Source organism: Convolutriloba macropyga, chromosome 3 (assembly GCF_964194025.1).
Source record: "Convolutriloba macropyga chromosome 3, txConMacr16.3, whole genome shotgun sequence".
Lineage (NCBI taxonomy): Eukaryota > Metazoa > Xenacoelomorpha > Acoela > Convolutidae > Convolutriloba > Convolutriloba macropyga.
In genome coordinates this window covers 7050516-7073515 of record NC_134470.1, presented here as the reverse complement: position 1 = coordinate 7073515, position 23000 = coordinate 7050516, and the positions used below count along the sequence as shown (strand labels likewise).

Sequence of the window (23000 nt, the reverse complement as noted above, 5' to 3'; positions counted from 1 at the left end):
GCTTATATATATCTTTTTCATCGGGTCATGGAGTGGTCCAAATCGAATCAAACTCGGTATGGAGTATCACCAGTGTAATCAGATTTTAAAACAAAAAGAATTTTTGCTACAGGTTGCCTAGGTAAAAAGTTAGTTTATTGTTTGTAAAATTATTTCTTTGAAAATTTGTTTCAAAAGTATAGAAACTTTATTGGATCAAGGAGTTGTTCAAAGTGAACCAAATTATTATCCCAGACTACCAATATTATTTAGGTTGTAATGCAAAAAGAATGGTCCGCCTAACTTTCCTAGAAAAAAAGTTCGCTTTTGAATCGGTAATATCGACTTTTTCGCTTATTCTACTTTCAAAAAAAAAAGAAATTTTATTGGATCAAGGAGTTGTTCAAATCAAACCAAACTCGGTATAGAGTATCACCAGTGTAACCAGAGTGTAAAACGAAAAGAATTTCGGCTATAGTTTGCCCAGGAAAAAAGTTAGTATTTCATACGGAAATTTCCCATTAATTCGAATAATTAATTTAGTTTAGTTTTCAAAAATAGGTCTTTTTCATCGGGTCAAGGAGTTGTCTAAATCAAACCAAACTCGGTATGGAGTATCCCATGTGTATCTACAGTGTAAAACATGAAGAATTTTTGGTATAGCTTGCCTAGAAAAAAAGTTAGTTTTTCGTACGTAAATTTGCGATTATTTCGAATAAAAAAATTTTAAAAATAGGTCTTTTTCATCGGGTCAAGAAGTTGTTCAAATCAAACCAAACTAGGTATGGAGCATACCATGGGTACCTAGAGCATAAAACAAAAAGAATTTTTGCTATAGCTTGCCTAGGAAAGAAGTTAGTTTATCGTACGTAAATTTCCGATTAATTCGAATAATTAACTTATAAAAATTTTTTAAAAAAGGTCTTTTTCATCGGGTCAAGGAGTTGTCCAAATCAAACCAAACTCGGTATAGAGTATTACCAGTGTAATCAGAGTGTAAAACAAAAAGAATTTTTGCTATAGCTTGCCTAGAAAAAAAGTTAGTTTATCGTACGTAAATTTCCGATTAATTCGAATAATTAATTTATATTAATTTTTAAAAATAGGTCACTTTCATCGGATCAAGGAGTTGTCAAAATTGAACCAAACTTGGTATGGAGTATCCCAAGGGTATGTAGAAGCTAGGAGAAAAAGAATTTCTGGTATAGCTTGTCCAGGAAAAAAGTTAGTTTGACATACGGAAATTTGCTATTATTTCAATTAAGTAATTTTAAAAATAGGTCTTTTTCATCGGGTCAAGGAGTGTTGAAAGTGAACCAAATTGATATCCCAGACTACCAGTACTATTTAGATTGTAATGCAAAAAGAACGGTCCGCCTAACTTTCCTAGAAAAAAAGTTAGTATTTTGATCGGAAATTTGCGAATTTCGCAAATAAGGAATTTTAAAAATAGGTCTTTTTCATCGGATCAAGGAGTTGTTCAAAGTGAACCAAATTGATATCCCAGACTACCAGTACTATATAGGTTGTAATGCAAAAAAAATGGTACGCCTAACTTTCCTAGAAAAAAGTTAGTATTTCAATCGGAAATTTGCGAATTTCGCAAATAACGAATTTTAAAAATAGGTCTTTTTCATCGGGTCAAGGAGTTGTTCAAAGTGAACCAAATTGATATCCCAGACTACCAGTACTATTTAGGTTGTAATGCAAAAAGAATGGTACGCCCAACTTTCCTAGAAAAAAGTTAGTATTTCAATCGGAAATTTGCTATTATTTCAAATAACGAATTTTAAAAATAGTTCTTTTTCATCGGATCAAGGAGTTGTTCAAATCGAACCAAACTCGGTATGGACTATCCCCTGTATAGATAGAAACTAAAACAAAAAATTTTTTGCTATAGCTTCCCTAGGAAAAAAGTTGGTATTTCAATCGGAAATATCTACTTATTAGCTTTTTATTCGCTTATTCTATTTTGAAAAATATAGAAATTTTATCGGATCAAGGAGTTGTTTCAAAGTGAACCAAATTGATAACCCAGACTACCAGTACTATTTAGGTTGTATTGCAAATAGAATGGTCCGCCTAACTTTCCTAGAAAAAAGTTTGTGTTCCAATCGGAAATATCGACTTATTCGCTTTTTCTACTTTCAAAAATATAGAAATTTTTATCGGATCAAGGAGTTGTTCAAATCAAACCAAACTCTTGTGGAGTATCCCCAGTGTAGGTAGAGTGTAGGACAAAGGAAATTTTTGCTATAGCTTGACTAGCTTAAAGGTTTTTTTAGTCTTAGTTTGATGTGAGAGAATAATATTTAAAGAAATAGTCTTTTTATCTTCAGATATTTGTTTTTGATGGATGTCAATTCGGAATTGAGGAGAAATTTGCTGGCCAGAATTCATGCGCAAGAAAAAGAAAAAGAAGTGTGGTTGAAGAGAAAAAGTCATTCAAAGGAAACAGTCCCAAGTTATCGATATCATCTAAAATTTCAAAAAAGTCCAACATTCGACATAGATTTGCGTTACGCTTTGGAAATCTTTTGGCATCGGACATGATTGCTGCTAAACGCCATATAGCGAAAAGATTTCCAGGCGTAGTTGGAGTGAAATTCCTTTGTTCCAGAAAAAATCAAAGCCATTTTAATGGATGGATGTTCTTCAATTTGACAATTAACCTTTTCATGACAGCATCCAAAATTATTCGAAAAAAGTCCAGAAAATTGTGCTATATGAACTGAATAAAGACGAAAATTAATGGATTTGAACGCGAGCCACTGTTTCCAGGAAAGAAAATTTGGGTCAAAGGTCGATTGTGCAAGCAAGAAGTTGTTGTTATTATGAAGAAGTTCAAAAAAAGAAGGAAAAGGTAATGTCCGTGAGTACAAGCATTGGACACTTAAAACAAGAAACGAAAAAATTGTTTAAGAACGGCAAACTGACGTTGAATACAAACGAAATTGATTCTGTAATTTGTTTTACTATAGACGTATCTGATATTACTTGTAATTTGATTAAAATTGTTCCAGAAACTTGTTACTCAATGTGCTTATTATAGTAATTTTCGCAAATTTGTTCTTCTTTTCATTATTACAAGTTGAAGTGTTGATGATAAATAGAATTCATTGATCCTCTGGTTTTTTTGTAATTGAATTTTTTTGCCTGGGAAGTTTTTTCCGAATAACGATTTGTTATTTGCGAATTTCGCGAATAACAGATGTTAAAAATAGGTCTTTTTCATCGGGTCAAGGAGTTGTCCAAATTGAACCAAACTTGGTATGGAGTATCCCACGGGTATATAGAATCTAGAAGAAAAATAATTTCTGGTATTGCTTGTCTAGGACAAAAGTTCGTTTTTCGATCGGAAATATCGATATACTCGCTTTTTCTATTTTCAAAACTATAGATATTTTGTCGGGTCAAGGAGTTGTCCAAATCAAACCAAACTTGGTATGGAGAATACCCTCTGTAATAGAAGCATTTTGCTATTGCTTGCCTAGGAAAAAAGTTCTTATTTAAATCGGAAATATTTACATTTTAGCTTATTATTCGCTTATTCTATTTTGGAAAATATAGAAAATTTATCGGATCAGGGGGTTGTTTAAAGTGAACCAAATTGATGTCCCAGACTACCAGTGCTATTTAGATTGTAATGCTAAAAGAATGGTCCGCCTAACTTTCCTAGAGACAAAGGTTGTATTTCAATCGGAAATATCGACATATTCGCTTTTTCTATTTTCAAAAATATAGAAATTTTATCGGATCAAGGAGTTGTCCAAATCAAACCAAATTCGGTATGGAGAATCCCCTCTGTAATAGGAGCATAAAACAAAAAAAAATTTTGCTATAGCTTGCCTAGGAAAAAAGTTCGTATTAAATCGGAAATATCGACTTTTTAGCTTATTATTCGCTTATTCTATTTTGGAAAATATAGAAATTTTATCGGATCAAGGAGTTGATCAAAGTGAAAGAAATTGATAACCCAGACTACCAGTACTTTTTAGGTTGTAATGCAAAAAAATGGTCCGTCTAACTTTCCTAGAAAAAAGTTCGTTTTTGAATCGGAAATATCGGTTTATTCGCTTATTCTATTTTCAAAAATATAGAAATTTCATCGGGTCAAGGAGTTGTTCAAAGTGAACCATTTTATTATCCCAGACTACCAGTACTATTTAAGTTGTAATGCAAAAAGAATGGTCCGCCTAACTTTCCTAGAAAAAAGTTAGTTTTTTAATCGGATATTTGCGAATTTTGCAAATAACGAATTTCAAAAAGAGGTCTTTTTCATCGGATCAAGGAGTTGTTCAAAGTGAACCAAATTGATATCCCAGACTACCAGTACTATTTAGGTTGTAATGCAAAAAGAACGGTCCGCCTAACTTTCCTAGAAAAAAAGTTAGTATTATAATCGGAAATTTGCGAATTTCGCAAATAACGACTTTAAAAAATAGGTCTTTTTCATCGGGTCAAGGAGTTGTTCAAAGTAAACCAAATTGATGACCCAGACTACCAGTACTATATAGGTTGTAATGCAAAAAAAACGGTCCGCCTAACTTTCCTAGAAAAAAAGTTAGTATTTTAATCAGAATTTTGCGAATTTCGCAAACAACGAATTTTAAAATAGGTCTTTTTCATCTGATCAAGGGGTTGTCAAGAATTTTTGCTATAGCTTGCCTAGGAAATGTAAAATTTATTTAATGAAGAGGTGCCCCCCCCTGCCCCGTTGAGACGCCGGTTTGTTGGTTTCCCCCCCGCTGGGATTTTATGCACCTCATGTTGGGGACGTAAATGGCGTATTATGCACATGTCTGCAGCTGTCTGGATTGTCATTGTCAAAAAACCAGCTGGGGTGCTGGTTCAGGTAATGTAAAAAAAATGGTGTTGCTTTGAAAACCCCGAGTCGCGGTAGCGCTTAAAAAATTTTTTTCACCGCTTTCTGATGTTAGCGCTGAAAAATTTTTTTTCACCGCATTCTGCTCGTAGCGCTGAAAAATTTTTTTTCACCGCTTAAGCGTAATGCGGTGAAAAAAAAATTTTCAGCGCCACCACGAAGCGGTGAAAAAAAATTTTTCACCGCTAAAATCGCTAATATTACAAAAATTCACCGCTAAATTAATCGCTAATCTTACAAAAATTCACCGCTATGAACGCATTGAACGCTAAAAGATGCGGGCGCTTAGCGGTGAAAAAAGTTTTTTTCACCGCTAATCACCGCTAATCTTACATTATTTTTTGACCAAACCTCGACCCGAGTGGGGAAAACTCAAAGTCGTGTTTTAAAATCATTCTGTTTGTTCTTGCTTTGAAGTTTGACTACTGTCGGAATTTTTGATATGTATGTAGGAGTTGACATGCAATCCCAAGTTGACCGACTACCCTATAAGGGAAGAGTCTTTTGCTTAATTGAAGGTTTTTGACTAAAAAAACGGCGAAAAGTACTGTTAGTATTATTGGACTCAGATTTAAGGAATTCTCATGGGCTGTTTTTCATCAAAATAGTGGTTTGAATTGATTGCTGAGGGTCGCGGCTGACACGAAAACGGAGTTTTGGCCATCAGTATGAGACTTTTCCGTTGAAAATGTCGACCAAGAATTTCAAGTAAATATTTAGCAGATTTTTCCTGCATATTTTCTGCTCCTTGTCGTCATGGGAAGATATTGAACAACAGGCTTGTACAATTGATCAACATTGCATCAGCTTTCTGAGTTCTTGTTGTTTTCACCAGAGATCTCGTGAACTGTAGTTTGACAGGTTGTTTGTTAATCCTTCTCTATGAGGATGATACTTGAAGAGTCCAAGTCAAACATGATATTTCTTATATCAACCAGATACAATAGAACAGGAAGTTCGGATTACAGCAAAAGGTGGCACTTATTGAGCCAACTTTTTTAACTTCCACTGTAGACTTAGAGCCAAGAAGATGCAATTTTCAATTTTTCTCCAATTTTTCCGGTTGCAACACTAGCGTAATGTAGCTGCCCGTGTTGACAAATTCTTCGGATTTAAACATTAGAAATCGTCGGTTTTCGTCGCTTTTACTACGCCAAAACCAATCAAAGCCCTTATGTTTTTTTCGTCGTTTCGATCGGTTTTCGTCGGTATTTTAACGTAAGAATCGTCGGTTTTCGCCATTCTAAAAATCTCACAAACGCGATTACTAGCCACCTTCTCCTCCACTGCACCAGTAGTCACTTAGTTTCACTCTATTTCTTTTGTATTTAAAACTAATTGAGACTGACAATACCGAAAAAAACGACGATAATCGACACTTCTTACATCAAATACCGACAATACCGATGAAAACGTGGATAATCGACATTTTCTACATAAAAAACCGACGAAATCGACAAAAGTCGACCAAAAACGACAGTTCTTGCTTCGATTTCGTCGCAATTTCTCAACCCGGGTGACAGTTAAAATTAAAATAGGCATGAAGTCCGCGATGTACAATTGAACTTTGATTTTGGTTAGTCAGGTTTTGGGCACATTTCTTTTCAAATGATTCAAAGCAGTTAACTCTTTTCCTTATCTAGGTGATTAAAGCTGATTGTACATTCGTGAACCAGAAGATACTGCTTCATGTTTTTGCAGGTGATGAGACAATTCTCTGAACAGATCTTGCCCTGAAATTCACAAAGTAGAGTCTTTGGTACATCCAAGGCAAACCATAGAAAAGATAGCGCATCCGGGGCAACCATCAACTGGTACCGAAGAGCTAACCCAAATGACCTCTTCAATGTAGTTAGCCAGTATCGTCGCCTCAATTTGAGATCAGTATGCCTGGTTACAATTGCCAATGGTCACCACTACTCCTGATCGCACTTCCTTGAATGCTATCGAAATCTTTTGAAAATCAATTGTTGTAAAATCCAACCGCTTTTTGTTGTCTCCTCTAAAATAACAGCCGAATCAAAATTAACATTTTAATAGGAAAGCAAACTACTTGAACCCGGCTCCGCGCCAATTTCTTCTTTTTTATAGAGTTCCTCTAATTATTTCTTCATATTTGTTTTCTCTAGCAAGTTGTCTTTCTGTCAAAATGTTGTTCATTTCTTTTTCTACGGTAACCATTTGATTACCTAGTATCTGCAAAGCGTGACATCGTTTTGAAATCAATTAAATGCAAGTTTTTTTCATCTTTATCGAAAAATTATACTTGGTGAACAGCCTCCCTCTGACAAACACAGATAGTCAAACCCATTGCTATAGTCAAACTCCGAGGAGGTAAAGATTGATGCTATGTTTGCTGCACATATATGCATATCAAAAGAGGTGACCTGTCAAAAAAAACGGTTACCATCCAATCTTAATTTGCAAACACTGCGGTGAACATGCAAAAATTTACACTCTGAAAGCAAATAAAAATGGCCCAACACACTTTAACCGAGGCAACTCCAGAACCAAAAAAATCTTTACCAGACGTACACATAGAAATTCTACCGAAAATATGCAATGGAATAGTTCACTGGGAACCAATCCTCTTAAACATGAGCAAAATTTAAGTAAGCTTCAAAATTGCCAATGTTATCAACATCATCTTCACTAAGGCGCTTGAAGTTGGGCCAAAAACTGTGTGCCCTATGATCTGCACAATGATAAAGCCCCCAATTACTTCTCCCAAAATCCATATATGGAAACGATGCTTCAATAAAAAAAAAACGTTTTCTAGAAGGCTCGATTTGTGAATCAAGTGCACATTTGACAACCTGTTCGCTGAGGAAAAACGCTTCAGGTTTGTTTAAAAAAATTAAATAGAAAACGAAAACAGAATGAATTCAAGACTTTGACAAACAAATACATTTTAGTAAGGTATCGAAAGCTTTAAGATGAAATTCAGACGACAAAATGGGTGGTGTGCTGTCAACATCCAGTAATGTGATTATCAAATAACGTGACAAATTGAAGAGTACCAATCCTCTACAAAAAAGCATCCATTTAGTCAGAAAACTGATTTCAAATTTGTAGCATCCGATCTTAAAATCGGAATATCCTCGTTCTAATTTTGAAAAAAATGACTCTGAAATTAAAACTGCCGCAATAAAGACAAATAACAGCCGTGGCCCATATGGTCTTGATGCAAGGGGATCGAGACAACTTTTAAAATCATACAAATCATCCTCAAGCAACCCCTACAAAACGGTGTCCAAACTTGCGATCAGAATTGCCAAGGCAGAACTAAATTTCTTAAACTCTTAAAACGCTTGTCGTCTGATTGCACTCGATAAAGGCCCGATAGATCGACCAGATGGCATTGGCGAGATCTTAGGACAAATTAATGGTAGGAGCATGGTGAAATGCATAAAAAAGATCTCCTACTAGTTAGGAAAACGTACAGATATGCTTTGGACAAAAAAAAGGGCGTCGAACATGCTATTCAACACTCCACGAAAGCTTTCATGAATACTTTGAAACATAATAAAACATGAAACATGAAACTTTCATGTTGGCGCCAATCCAAATCAGCAACAAAAACCACCAGAGAGCAAAAAAATACTTTTGGTTCTAAAAAATTAGAATATGTCAAAAATCAAAAATGGTCAAAACTGGAAAACTTTACAAATTGGGACCGAAAAATTGTCCATCCCCATCCCAAATTTGGTAGGGAAATCTTGAGGAACCCGAGGCTACAGCACACGGCTGGGTTAAACTCTCAGCTGTGGGTTAAACTCTCAATTGCATCGAACACACAAGTGAGGCTATTAGCACTCATATGGCGCAAATTGACATTTTTGATATTTTATCCTTTCTTGTGAAAATACCTAAATTGTTTGTTTCGTGATAATTTTGGTCCATCAAAGGTCAAATACCCTACATTTGAGGCATTTAGAACTCGGTAATAACCATCCATGATTATATCAGCAAAAGAAAATATGGCAGTAATTTGAAATTTACTATCTAAACAATGACTTAAATCACATGCATAATTAACCAATCAGAAACGGGTAGCAAGGAAATTATAAATGATATTTATTTGATTACTTCCAACTGTTTCAATAGTGCAAAAAATTTGTATTTAGAACTTTTAAAAACTGTTACCAGTAGCAGTTGGCTCTCAAAATAGACCAAAATTTGATTCTTCACCAAATTTAGTCTTTTTAGATAAGTTTTGTTAGATCTTAAGCTCTTTTGATTTTTAGGTGAGTTGAGCCTTTTTAACAAGAAATTAGCAATTTTTCTAACACTGAATGAAGCCTTAAAAATTCAGCTCGGTATTGAACACGGATTAACACTAAGGATTTTCTAAACTTCAATCAAAATTAAAATTACAGTACTTGAATACGTCTGAGCGACTAATTGTTTCGCCGAGATTATTAATCAATCGAACCCTTTTTAAAAATTTGAGGCCAGTATAGAGCTCGAGAACCAGGCTGTGATATTTTGGTTCTGCTGAGATTCTTGAGCAGCCGCAACATTTGGTCCCCTGACGTGGATAACAGCACAAACAGCACAAACTGTAAATCAGTTTGGTGGACGAGAACGCAATCTAACGATGGCTGGAAAGAGCCCCGATAGACAATAAAAAGCCATGACTGACTACTGGATGTCAGGCCAGTTTAAAGGACTAGAAAGTGAGAAAGCTGAATTGCTCAAAGCATCTGACAGACATCTTGCTGATAAGGAAAGTCAAATAGGCCAGAACAAAACAGTGCCTGCCGTAAGAGCATATCGATATTCTTTGAGACTCAGGGTGAGCTAGTAGAAAACCAACAACAACAACGCCAATTCCCGAAACCAATGGATTCGGAGAGTTTCGACGCTGAACGAAAATTGACTGAAAAGAAGAAAACACTCAAATGGTTAGATTAAAAAATACCAAGACCTAAAGAAATTGAACTGCGTTGCAACGGAATTGTTAACCATCGGAAACAGACACTGCAACTGCGCCAAATGGGGCAAGATTGTGAATTCTATCAAGCAGAGGCGCCAGCGACTCTCTGAAGCAAACTTTTTGTAATAAAAAGGAACAACTATTACAGAAGATGGACACAAAACAAACAAGAAGTATTCAGGTTCTGAAGCCAAACGTCGGAGTTGAAGGTTTTCAGTTGTTCAGTGATGCTAGATGAAGCTATCGAGCCCTCTTAAAACAGTACGGCCAAACCGCAGAGAGTGAAAATCAGAGACCTTTTGTGTCACCAAAATCTGCAGGTGAAAGAGATCTTAATGAGACTGCAATTGATACAGGCAATGGAGCAATATAAAACGTGAAGGGGAATGTTGAGATGTATTCCAAGCATTCTGCTACCGACCAAAGCAGAATGTAACCCGGTATTTTCAATTCGCGTTCATCGAGAAGACCCGAGGTTTATGGAATTGAGCTCGCAATCCTAAAAGCTAACGAAGAAGCAGAACAACGTCTGCGAGGGCAGCAGTATCAGTAAGAAATTGAACGTAAATAAAATTGAACTATGTCGGTCGCAAAATGAATTACGTTTACAGCAACAACAAAAACAACAACAGCAACAACAACAACAACAACAACAACAACAACAACAACAACAACAAAAACAATATCAACAACAAGAAGAACCAAAGTTGCAACAACAACAAGACGAACTACGTTTGCGAAAGCGTGATCGAGCACTTGAAAATGAAGGAAGGTAAGCTGAAGGCAACGAAGAGCAAACGCACTGTGAAATTAAACTGATAAAAGCAAGTTCAAGAGCATCTGGGTTGAAGGCCGATGACTTAGAAGGTTTTGGAGCCAGACGCAAGCAAGAAAAAAACGGCAGGCTGGTCACATTCAGTGGCTCAACAATTTGGACCTAATTGGCCACTACCTCCTAATGTTGTTATCCACCCTCCTATGAATGTCACACAGGACCAAAAGTGACATACTTTTTGGCACCTACCGTAAAACTACCCTGCTCTTCCAACCGGATGTAGGACTTTACTCAACGTAACTGCTGGAACCGTTTACTCTCAAAAAAACAGGAATACCTAAGTCAATTAGGCTGACATAACCACAGAAGTTTTTGCCCAAGGGGACGTTCCAGCAACAAGGACCTGCAGCTTTCTCAAACACGTAGAGACCACAAAGTCCCAAGCACTACTTTCGCGACAGATCGACGGAGAGCAAAAACCCAACAACAGTTAGCCAAATTACGCCGCAATTATATTACCAACAGAGTGATTGTCCAAAAAGATTACCAAAGCTCAAGTAAACTGAGTTTTCAGGTGACACCTTAGAATGGCCCAATTGGGCAGAACTTTTTGATGTCATTGTTAACCAAAAGCGGCTGAACGATACTGAGGGGATGCAGTATCTGAAGATTAATCTCACGAGTCAGGCAAATGCGGCAAAAGCTGGATTGGGTTTCAGTTCACAGTAATTTTATCAAGCCTGGGACAATCTCTGAAAAATGTTTGCAGACCGAGAGTCAAAGTCAAATCTCAACTCGAAAAGTTATGAAAATACCCTCAAACGCAGTAACAGGCGGAATTAACGCTTTGATCAGCAAGATTTCAGCAGTTTCTGAAATCGGAAGGAATTTTGAAATCTGCAAACAAAAAATTTTCTCCAAAGGTTAAGGAGCAGTGGCTGTGACATCTACATGATCATCGACTGCTGGCAGCAAACTTGATTGTTTTGAAAGATTGTGTAGAATCAACCGTTTTGATACATGAAGACTTGTTAGCACAGACAAACTGCAAATTTCATAGCCGCGAAAATCTAAAAACAAGTACACATGCATCCAACGCTGAAGACTTTCCTTAAAAATAGAAAGCTTTCTATAAATCTATTCAACTAGGGACAGCAAGCCATTTGAGCTGCAAATAATTTAACTCGATGAAGCTGAATGATCGACGAGAACAACAGAAGTTCAGCACTGTGTTTCAATTGCCTGAGACCGGGCAAACGGACAAGAGATAGCAAAAGCAGAACTTGCAGCGGGCCCAATTGGGGAAGACGACTCAACAAAATATTGCAGTGTGGCTTCTCGAAGAAGGAGGCTACAACAGGTGCCTCAGATGTTACGACAGCTGTAGCAACAATTATCACACAAGGAGAGTTTATCAAACTAAAGAATGGAAACTACAGATTGAGTGTACTGGCCATATGTGATACAGGATCTCAATTTTTAAATGCAGATAATTCAATTGTATCTGCAACGCACCTGCAGGGCCAAAAATTGTCCTTGTCATTAGCAGGAAGCCACGGACCATAAGAAGTCAAGACGGAATTAGTGCCGATACCGGTTTCAGCATGCGAGAAGCTTCAACCAGTGACAACATTAAATTCTATGGTCGTGAGAATTTGAAGTTGGGTGACCAGATTGTAGGGTTGTAGATATGCATGCGTTGAAAGATCTCTACCCACATTTGAAGAACATTAAAAACCAGAGCTACAACCTAAAAGAAGTTCATTTTATTCTTAGACAGGATTTTTATACATCAATCACCAATTAGAATTAAAGCAATCAGACTTTAAAAATACTCCGTGAGCAGTGAAATTGATATTAGGATAGTTCTTATGTGGTCCTCTACCCACGAGGCAAGCAGCAAATCTTACTACAACAGCAACCTCAGTATCAGTTGACAAGTTAGCTAGCCAGTTGAGGAAGTGGTTTTACATCGATTCCTACGCCTCCAATTGCAAGGCCACCAGTTATTCGATAGATTAACTTAGAGCAATCGGAACATTGGAGCAAACAACTCAACTCACCAGTGAAAGCTACGAAGTTGGACTTCTGTGTCGAGAAGACAATGTGGAGTTACAAAATAACATCTAGTCCGCTATGGGGCAGCTCAAGTCTCTAAATCAACATCTACAGAAAGATGATACGTTACGAAAGCTTTATCAGTAAATAATTGGCACTGACGTCAAAACTGATTTTGTCCGAAACTTTGAACAAGACGAACTGAATGAAACCAAAGACAAGCCTAATTGTATTTGCCACATCAACCTGTCATCAACACTCATATACCCAAAAAATTCAAAGAGTATGCAACGCAGCATCAAGGTAACAAGGAGTAACCGTCATTGACAAGTTTTTATCTGGACGCGACCTTTTGAAGAGCCTGATTGTAAATAATTTTGACTTTTGAGAACATCAAATAGCGCTTTCATTCAAAATAAAATCGATGTTTCTCCGTGTTGCTGTCCCAAGCGATGACAACAGATGCTTACAATTTCTCTGGAGAGAAGATTCGGAGCAGAGGAGTAGAAGTCTACGAGTATGCAAGAAACGTTTTTTGAGCAAAGAACTTGCCGCCTTGTGCAAATTATGCTTTGCATCAAATGGCGAAAAGTAATGCGAGCCACGAAAAAAAACGTCAAAAGTGTCCAGCGAAACCTATACATGAAAATTTTTCTAAAGTCGGTCAGAAAACCTCAAGAAGCAATCGAAAGCTGCCAATTAGTTCGAAACCTCCTCAGTAAAGTTGGGTTCAGTTTGACGCGATGGATTGCAAGTGACAAAGAGGTCAAGTCACAGATTCCAGAGGCAGACAGATTAACAAAAATTGTAAACACTTTGAGGTCGAACCAAAATTATACTCAATCCTTGGACTGAACTAGAATGAAGACACGGACAGTCTCATAGACTTTCGCGGTAAAGAGCAGGATCATCCAGCAAAATTATCTCAGATAAATGTTTTATCTTTTGTCTCAGCAGTGTTTGACCCACTTGGGATATGTTCACCTTTCCCATGTGGGTTCGGTTTCTGCCCAAAAGCGTTTGAGCAGCAATGAGATAAGCATGGGACAAAAAGTTGTCAGCCGAACACTCAAAACTATACAGTGACTGATGCTTTCAATTGAGACAAATAAGGGCGATGTCAATAAATCGACATTTTTCAAAAACGTATGTACATATGTACAAATTTGAGACTCCACATTTTCACAGAGAAGCCAGAAGAATGATAAAAAATCACAAAATCTAGACAATTTGTTGACAATACAGTGACTTCAACGGAATGTGAAACTTCATTGCCTTCTGCATGAGGTTCAGAACTAAACAGAAGTGACTTCTCCAGGCAGATGAAATCCATCAAGCCGAACAAATTTTGTTTTGAATCGTTCAAAACGAAAGCTTAACGATTGTTTCGAAGTCAATAACAAATAGCAAAAATATCAAAAAAAAACATAGAACATTGCCAAATTTTTACTCTTCATAGAAGAAGAGGGAGCAATCGGACTGAACGTTCGACTGAAAAATTCCAATCTCGATCATAATTCAAATTATCCAACTTTTTTGACAGCAAAACATCCAGTCGTACAACTACTGTTGGAGAGAGCGCGTTGTGACAACCTACAAGTGAAACGAAGTACTTGGGGAACATGCTCCACCGAGAGCACTGGATCATCGGAAAAAGAATTGCGATAAGGAAACCAAAACGTGGTTTATCAATTGCAGACACGGGAACGCCAACTCAATTCGCCCAGCGATGCAATATCGACCCCCAGAACAATTTGATGAGCATGTTTTTCCATTTACCCAAACCGGAGTTGATTGCCTCGGACCCCTTGAAGTTAAGTTCCTGCGATGTCGAAGTGGCGCAGTCATTAGACACCTATTGTGTCTAGTTGCCTGAACACCATCAACAGTGACAACAGAGCCAATTTCTATGGAGCAGCCAATGAATTGAAAGTACTCATGGAAGAGTGGGACAAAGCTAAGGTTGAGAGTGACTTAGCTCAGAAAAAAAATGTTTGGAAATTCAATCCACCTGGAGCTCCCCTCTTTGAAGGAATCTGGGGGACACTAGTTCAGGGTTGACACAATGTCATGATTCCAATAGAACAACCGAAGACTCACCGACGAGTTACTCAACACCACAAAGTGTCTGGTAGAGCAAACACTCAACACAAGACCACTGACAGTAGTAAGTTACGACACTGAAGACTTGACAGCACTCACACCAAATTACTTCCTGTTAGGAGGGAAAACGCGAGTGCTCCGTTCATGCAATCCATTGAACGCTACCAGCTTCTGAAAAATTCTTCAAAAACGCTCCAGCTTATGCTGAGATTATTTGAAAAGATGAACTCTTAAATATCGTTCACATTGGAACCGCAGGGATTGAAATGAGCATGTGGGAAATCTGAAAAAAGGCTGGTTAGCATGGCTGATAGATGGTTTTGTGAATCGCACAAACTGGTACGAATCATTGAGATCTTTACTGGCAATGACGTTGTTGTGAATTCATCGAAAGTCAAAATGGCACATGGAGAGTTGAACCGGAGAGTCGTGAAATTAGCGCCAGTATTCTAAAATGATGTTTCTAAGATCTAAAACGGGCCGGCAATGTTGACACCACTTTAAATTGGAAGAAAGAGCCTTCAGACAGCTTGAAATATCTTTCAAAACCAAAAAATTTGGAACTTGTCAAAATTCAAAAGAGGTCAAAACTGAAAAATTTTACAAGTCGAGACCGAAAATTTATCCAACCACGCCCCAATTTTGCGAAAAAAAAACCTGAGAAACCTGATGTAATAGAACACGGTTAATTTATACCTCTGAGTTACTCATGGACCCCACGAAAAATATGGGCTCAAGCCCAGAATTGTGTTTTTTAGCACTTATATAGTGCAAAAACGGGCATTTTTTTCTGGTATTGTGTCATTTATTGTGAAATTACTTAAATTGTTTTTTTTTATTAATTAGTGGCCACTTAACATCAAATACCTTACATTTGATTCATTTAGAGCTGTGTAACAGCTATCGTTGTTGGTGTCAAAAAAGGAAACTTTTGCAGTGATTCGATATTCACTATGTGAACAATGATTTAAATCATTTACTTGATTAACCAAACCAAAACGAGTAGCAATAAGTTGTTATAAATGATTTTATTTGATTATTTACTTTAACCCAATTGTTTGAATAGGATAGGCAGGTTGATTTTAGAAGCCTTAGGACCTGTTAACAAGAGTTGGCTCTCAGAATACAATAAATTTGATTCTTCAACAACTTTAGTCTTTTTTGCTAAGTTTTGCTAGATCTTGAAAGCCTGTGAGTTTTAAGTTTGTTGAGTCGTCTTGACATGAAGTTAGCAACATAACTAACATTGGCTGAAGCTTTTCCAACACACGCACGAGATTGAAAAAAAGATTATCACCATGGATTTTCTTAACTTCAAACAGAATTAATGTTACCGTTCTAGCGACTAACGGTTTTGACAGTATTTTTATTCATCCAAACCCTGTAAAGAACCAAACCCGCACGAAACTCGAGAAACAGGCTATAATTTTTCGGTTCGGCTGAGATTCTTGAGCAGCTAAAACAATAATAATGAAGCGATCCTTCTGATTGATGATCAAAAATTTGGGTAGAGATCTGGCTCTGAAAACATCAGAAAGCGATGACCCTCAATATATACAGCATTCAAAAATTCTTATTAGATTGCATCAGACCTTTTGCACTGCTGATAAATTATTCAAGTCTCAAGAAGGAATAACAGCGGGCGATCCAACAGCCATGGCAATCAGCGGAGTGGCAATACTTCTCTACAATGAGGTGGTTGAAGACCAAAACTGGACCCGTAAGCGGTACGCAGAAGATGGTGATGTGACCAAAAACTTTGAAACACTGCAAAATGTGCTATATCAGCCCAAAGAATATTGTGCTACTTTTGGCGATAAGGTAACCAAGTTTTATTTTTAAACAAGAAGGCAAACAATTTCTACAAAACGGCGAAAAGTTTTTTTTCGGTTCTGGGTCCTGTTATTGGCTCTGATAAAATCTGCAACAGTTTTTGAAAGAAAAATCACTGAACTTTTTAAACTTGGTTATGAAACTTTTCAAATATAGTAAGTTGTCCCCTCGGAGTGTATACAACTCATTTACCAATAGACTGCAACAAAAAATGATTTTTTTGCTAGGACTACACCAAACTTGGACAGACTGCTGAAGGTGAAATTTTAATTGACTGAAAATCTTATCCCTTCAACAATGAATCATCCCTCCTATGATGTCAAATACCAGAAGTTTTTGTCTCTTCCGGTTAAAGGCCGTAACCAAAATATTCTTCTACCATGTGACAGGGCAAACGATTATAAAAGATCTGTTCGGATATGTGAGCCATTGCAGAGGCACAACGCTTCAGATGCAGACCTTCGTCCTGGAAAAATCCTCGAAAAAATTACAAAAAAGCAGCAACAGGTTGAAGCGAAAAAGTTGTGGATTAAATATTTCATCAATGAAATAGAGGCATATTCTCTATGTTTGGCAATGGAAAAAAGAGCATCATTGTGGCTAAACGCTTTTCGATTGAAAAGAGATCATTTGGATTTGACCTCGGGAGGGTTTAAAAAGGGAATTGCCTGGGATATGAAGGGGATCCCGTAAAATTGCGACCAGTATGCAAGTGTGGAGAAATTTTCAATGTATCGCATACTCTTCAGTGTCAAAAGGGGTGTGTTTGACTGCGCCATGTGCACGTCAGACACATTGACATCCGTAACTCTTTTACCAACTTGCTGACTGAAGTCTGCGATGATTTCGTATTGGAGCGTTGTCTACAGACTTTACAGGGTGAAAACTTTGCACATACAAGTACCACAGCTTTTCAGCCGAATGTTTTTCGAAGTGAAAATATTTAATCCGTATGCTAAGATTTGCCCAAGAAACACACTGGCTTCATACAAATATCACAAGTCCATCTAGAATCTGAAATACGAGCAAAGCATAATCGAAGTCGAGACAGCCAACTTTTGTCCGTTAATCTTCTCATGTACAAGATGATCTGCTCTGTCAGCATCAAAAGCCACACAGATATTGGCTTCCAGCATTAGCGATAAGAAAAAAGATTGTTCGATGCGCCAGCGCCCTACAGTTGAAGCGTCGTCAGGAACCATTGTAGACGAAGGCAGGCTCTTGTCAAAAAAAAGTTTTTTTTCATAATCTCGATTGAAAATCACTACGCATTATTTTTTGATTGCTGTTTATCACATCTTTTTTCTTCATTATAAATCCGATGCTTTCATTTCTCTATCTTTTGCATCTGATGCTTTGATGTTTGATTACTGTCAGGATTCATAACTATACATAGAAGTTGACTTGCTGCATTGAATTGACCAACCGCACTTGCTGCACTGGATCGACCGACCGGCAGGGGCTTTCTTTTAATTGACCTCGATTTTGCGTTTTTAACATATAAAACTGTAACATACTAACATGTGGAAAATGCAACATACTAAACAAGGTTAAACTGATCTGAACTTTGAATTGGGTGGAAACCCAAGAGTCTTACTCTAAGCCCTGCTCTACTACTACTACTACTACTACTACTACTACTACTACTACTACTACTACTACTACTACTACTACTACTACTACTACTACTACTACTACTACTACTACTACTACTACTACTACTACTACTACTATACACAACTGAATGAATGATAACAAACAATCCGTGGTCTGGCTGACATCCATAAGATTGTCTTCACTCAACAATACCTCCAGACTGCTCTAAATTTGTTAACTGATTGCAACCATAGGTTCTCTCGTGCGTGCACTTAAATCAGTCAATAAAGAATTGGTCTTACGAAATTTCATTAGAAACATTATAAAGATCGAACATTGAGCAATATAGTCCTTGGTTGTGCAATACTCACCGTCCTTCTATAGAGCAAAGAACGTCAAAAAGGGGCAATCAACATCCAAAAAGTTTACCATTTCATCATTCCATTTTGAAAAACTCCATGCTTCAATGGTTACAAAGTCTGCCAGAAAGACGCATGGGAGTCAAGGTTCTTCCTTTGACTCCAACAAGCGGCGAAGGCTTCTGATTTATTTTATTTCGTCCCCAACTGATTTATGCAAAACAATTGCTAAACTAGCAATACGCATAGCTACGTCCCATTTGATTTTGCTTCTTCCATAAAATTGATGTCGGTTGATAGCTCTTGATAAAAGCCCTGGTGTACAACCGATAGGAATTGGGAGAGTCTTTGGTCGAATTATTGGACGAACTTTTGTAAAATGTGTTAATACCCACCTTAAGACATTAGGGGGTGATCAGCATCTACGTTTGAGTCAAAAAAAGAATTTAACATGCAATCCATTATTTGAGAGCTGATTTTAAAGACAGATTCGGAACCGATATTGCTGTGTGATTGACACAAAAACCGATTTCAATGTTGTCAACCGTGATCTTGCCTTACGAGACATCGAGAAATTGTGCTTTTTGTCTCTATTTTTCTATGTGAAACTCATATCGTGAACCAACAAGTTTGTTCATCAAAAAACAAACAATTTTCTCTCAGGAATGTACAACCCAAGGCGACCACTTGCGATATCGATGTATGGGATTGCCATTGTCCACCTTCCTGAACCTGTTGACGATTGCTTCACTGTTCAAAAATGGTATGCAGATGATGGCAACATTTTCGGCTTTCTCGATAACTTGAAAATTTTTTGACTCATTGAAAAGACATGGTCCTGCTTTTGTTTATCATCTTATCAAATGCCACATCATTACCAAAGAAAATCCTTTTGGAAAGCACGGCAGATTTTTGTTAACGTCGAAGTCGAAATAGTTGACGGTTGTAGAGCACTTGGTAGTGTAATAGGTTCTGATAATGCATAGCTAAAATTTGTCGAAATATCACTAAAACAGCAGAAATCGCTGTTGAAATAGCTGCCTGCTTATGCCAATGTTTCACCTCGAAATGTTCACATTCAATTCGTCAGTTGAGCTTAAATTGACTTTCTTAGCACGTTCAACAAACAATATTGAAAACAATTTAAAATATTGTGAGATATCAAAAAACGATGAGCTATTACCTAATCTGTTAAAGAATCCGGCGTACAATCAAAAATACAGATACATTCTCATTGCCGATAAGTGAGGGCGGTCTGAACATCCTAAAATCCGAAAAACCGTCTGAGCAGTATGAACTATCAGTTCAACTGTCAAGTCCCTTATCCATGTCTTTGCGCGAAGTCAAACAAAAGCAGCAACAGATCATACAAGATAATAAAGGAGAAATAGCTTGCTATTAAATAAAAGAAGACGAAAATTAAGAGCGATTTGATAAGAACGAGATTCGCTCACTTGACCTAGCTAGTGAAAAGGGAGCATCAAGCTTGCTAAACGCTATATCATTGAAGTGATATCACTTTAACTTAACAAACAGCGAATTGGCATTGCCCTTCGCATTGGCTGGGACGAAGTAAAGATGCCATCACTATGCGCATGCAATGAAATTTCACTGTTGCACATGCCCTCTACTTTCCGAAAGGAGGATACACGCATATGACATAATGAACTCCGCGATTCCATTGCAATCTTGTTAAGTGATGTCTGTCATGATGTCGAGATCGAATCTCATCGTCAGCCGTTGCAAGGGGAAAACCTTTGCTGTCAAATCGACGACAACTGATAATGGAAGATTAGATATCAAGGCAAACGGACTTTGGGAATCGCTGTTCAAAAAAAATTCGATGTTCAAATTTTCAACCCGCAGGCAAAAAGTTGCCCTGAAAGCAGTAGCGAAGCCTACAAGTGTCATGAATCTGTCAAAAAGAGGACGTATGAAAAAAGAATAATTGAGGTTGAGAAAGCAACATTTTGTTCGCTTGTCTTCGCATGCACTGGTGGAGCTTACCCATCGGCTTCAAAAGCGCTGAAACAACTGGCATCAAAGCTCTCTGCGCGACAAGAAGACAGCTACGCTGATATCATATCATATCTAAGGACAAAAATCAGCTTTGCTTTCCTAATGAGTTCCATCGTCTGCAGTCGCGGTTCAAGGACGCTTAGGCTGCGCGAAAGTGTTGATGCTGCGATGGGAGCTGTGGTTAAAGAAGGGAGGCTGTTCGTTTGACTCATCTACTTTCGTCATTAGTTTTTCCATACTCACCGTCCTTCTAAATAATCCTTGGCTGTGCGATACTCACCGTCCTAAATTTTTCACAGTGCCTTCTAGATTGTCCTCTCGGTTTTACCTTAGCATAGCTATCAACGACTGGATGCCATGTGAATGCCATAGAATATTTAATCAAAGTTCTAATCCTTTTGGGAGGTCATCATTGTAGGTTTTGCCTTGTGTTCTACGCTGTTTAGAAAACCTTTGTTGATAAATTTGGATAAACGGTTAAGGCATGGAGGACGTTAAATTCTCTTAGAGCCTTAAGATTCATTAGTCTCTAAGTATGCGATTCACCTGAAGCTGTTTAGAGGACAAAAGTTCATGAAACGAAAGGTGACTCTTAAGAGTTTATTCTTCCGCTTTACCCCCACTCGACCTCAATCCACCCTTAACCCCGAAAACGCACCCCTTCTCCCCTCCACTCATGCTCACCCCAACCCTCAATTACGCTAAAGCTAGCCTCCCTAAGACGCGCAGCTAACTACTGGCCAGTCGTTTGATGGTTGAGAGCAATTCACCCGACGTTTGTCGGTTGTTTATGGAATATTTATTTCGAGTGAAGTCCTGCGCGAATGTTGACAACTGTCAGAATATATGTATAAAATAAATAAATTTCACCAATTTGACCGACTGCCCTATAATAGGCGAGGGGTCATTTTGGTTAACCTTTTTTGAAGATTGGTTCCATTAATTTCTTCAGTTGATTATGAAGAATCTCGAGCTTCGACAAAGTGCAGACAGCGAGTTAACAGAAGCGTTTACTGCAATCACGCTACATGAAGGCTCAACAAAAGAGCTGAAATTGCAGAGGTAAGTTTTCGTAACAGTTGGTCTCAAGAGAACAAATTATTTCTCCCACCCTGGAAAATATATCCCGTCTAAAGTGACAAGAATGGGAGCTTTATGTTGTAGATCCTGTAACAAACATGAAGATTGCTTATAATAAGAAAAATATGCATGAGCTGTTTGATGCCTGTACTCTGATTTATACTTGTTTCGTAAAATTGTTTTAGGAAGCTTTTCAAACGGAAAGTTGCCAGGCAGAAGCTATCCAAGCTATTCATCGATCCCCTCTGTTCTTCCAACGGTCTTAACTACTTTCCAGACGTATCAAAACTCTCCAGCTTCAGCCAGCTATCGTATCACAGTGACTCAGAAGTTGAACTCAGTACAAAACGAAAGGACAAGAAGCCTGTTCGCAAGTCGGATACATCTGCGTTCCCAGTTTCGAAAAGCTTCCAAGTTGGCCAATATTCATCAAAAGGCAATAGATATACCCGACGAACCACTGATCACGTTGATGCCTCAGAACAAAGAGAATTACTATCAGCAACAGAAACCTTGAATTTGCAGTCGAATGCCAGCACAAACGGATATTCAAAATCACACGAAAAATGCAATTCTGCTACGTGTAATGCGGAAACTTCCTGCCAACCTAAAAGTTGTTTAACACAAGCAAGACACGCTGAAGAGATTCCAGTGGATGAACTAGCGGCTTATTTTGACGAAATTGTCCACTTGCCCCGTAAAATGTGCAGAATTACAGAATCAATGTATGCTTAGGAATTATATCATATTTGCATTTGAAATTTAACAATTGTTATATTTAGTGTCGAGTAGATGGAATGAGATATCTGTTTTGAATTGTATAAATTAACTATGGCGACCAATTAATTGAAAATGTTTTCCCGTGCTGAGTTTCAAACTAGTTCCAGACTTTTAACATTAAGCTTGGTCTCTACAAATCACTTTTACTAAAGCTTTCAGAACGTGAAATTCTGCTGGTTGAAAAATTGAGAGAAAATAGTTGAATGGATTGCAGGGAACAGTGAAACAAGTTAACAGTAACCAATAGCGACTGCTGATTATTCTCTCACTCCCAATTTTTCGTCTGACCCATTTGACTTTTCGTCCTCAAAAGCAAGATGAACAGGTAGCGCTCAGAGGGCATTAAGTTCTTTTAGAGCCCTAGGCCTTACTATCTATACTCTAAGAATGCGATTCACCAAAACTGTTTTTAGACAATTTTATGGTGTGAAGGGCGGTTCTGAACCTTAAAAGTTTGACCCCCCTCAGTCACTCGCCATCACCCCCACCCCCCCCCCCCCCCCCCAAAAAAAAACTCCCATTGCCCACCCTTCGCAACCCTACCCTCCCCCCATCGCTTGAACCCACCGCGTGATACTCATAAAATTAGCTGAA

At 37.7% G+C, this 23000-nt stretch overlaps 1 protein-coding gene across 1 annotated transcript in view; it reads left to right on the top strand.

Annotated features, from left to right (window-relative positions):
- The window catches only part of LOC142336816 (uncharacterized), a 173032-nt gene extending 150541 nt beyond the window's left edge, over positions 1-22491 (top strand). The window contains exons 2-3 of the mRNA XM_075385752.1: positions 21499-21608; positions 21812-22491. Coding sequence (XP_075241867.1) covers positions 21505-21608; positions 21812-22361 — 654 coding nt within the window. The 5' untranslated portion in view covers positions 21499-21504 and the 3' untranslated portion in view covers positions 22362-22491. The remainder of the gene's footprint in view (positions 1-21498; positions 21609-21811) is intronic.
- The last annotated feature ends 509 nt before the right edge of the window (positions 22492-23000 follow it).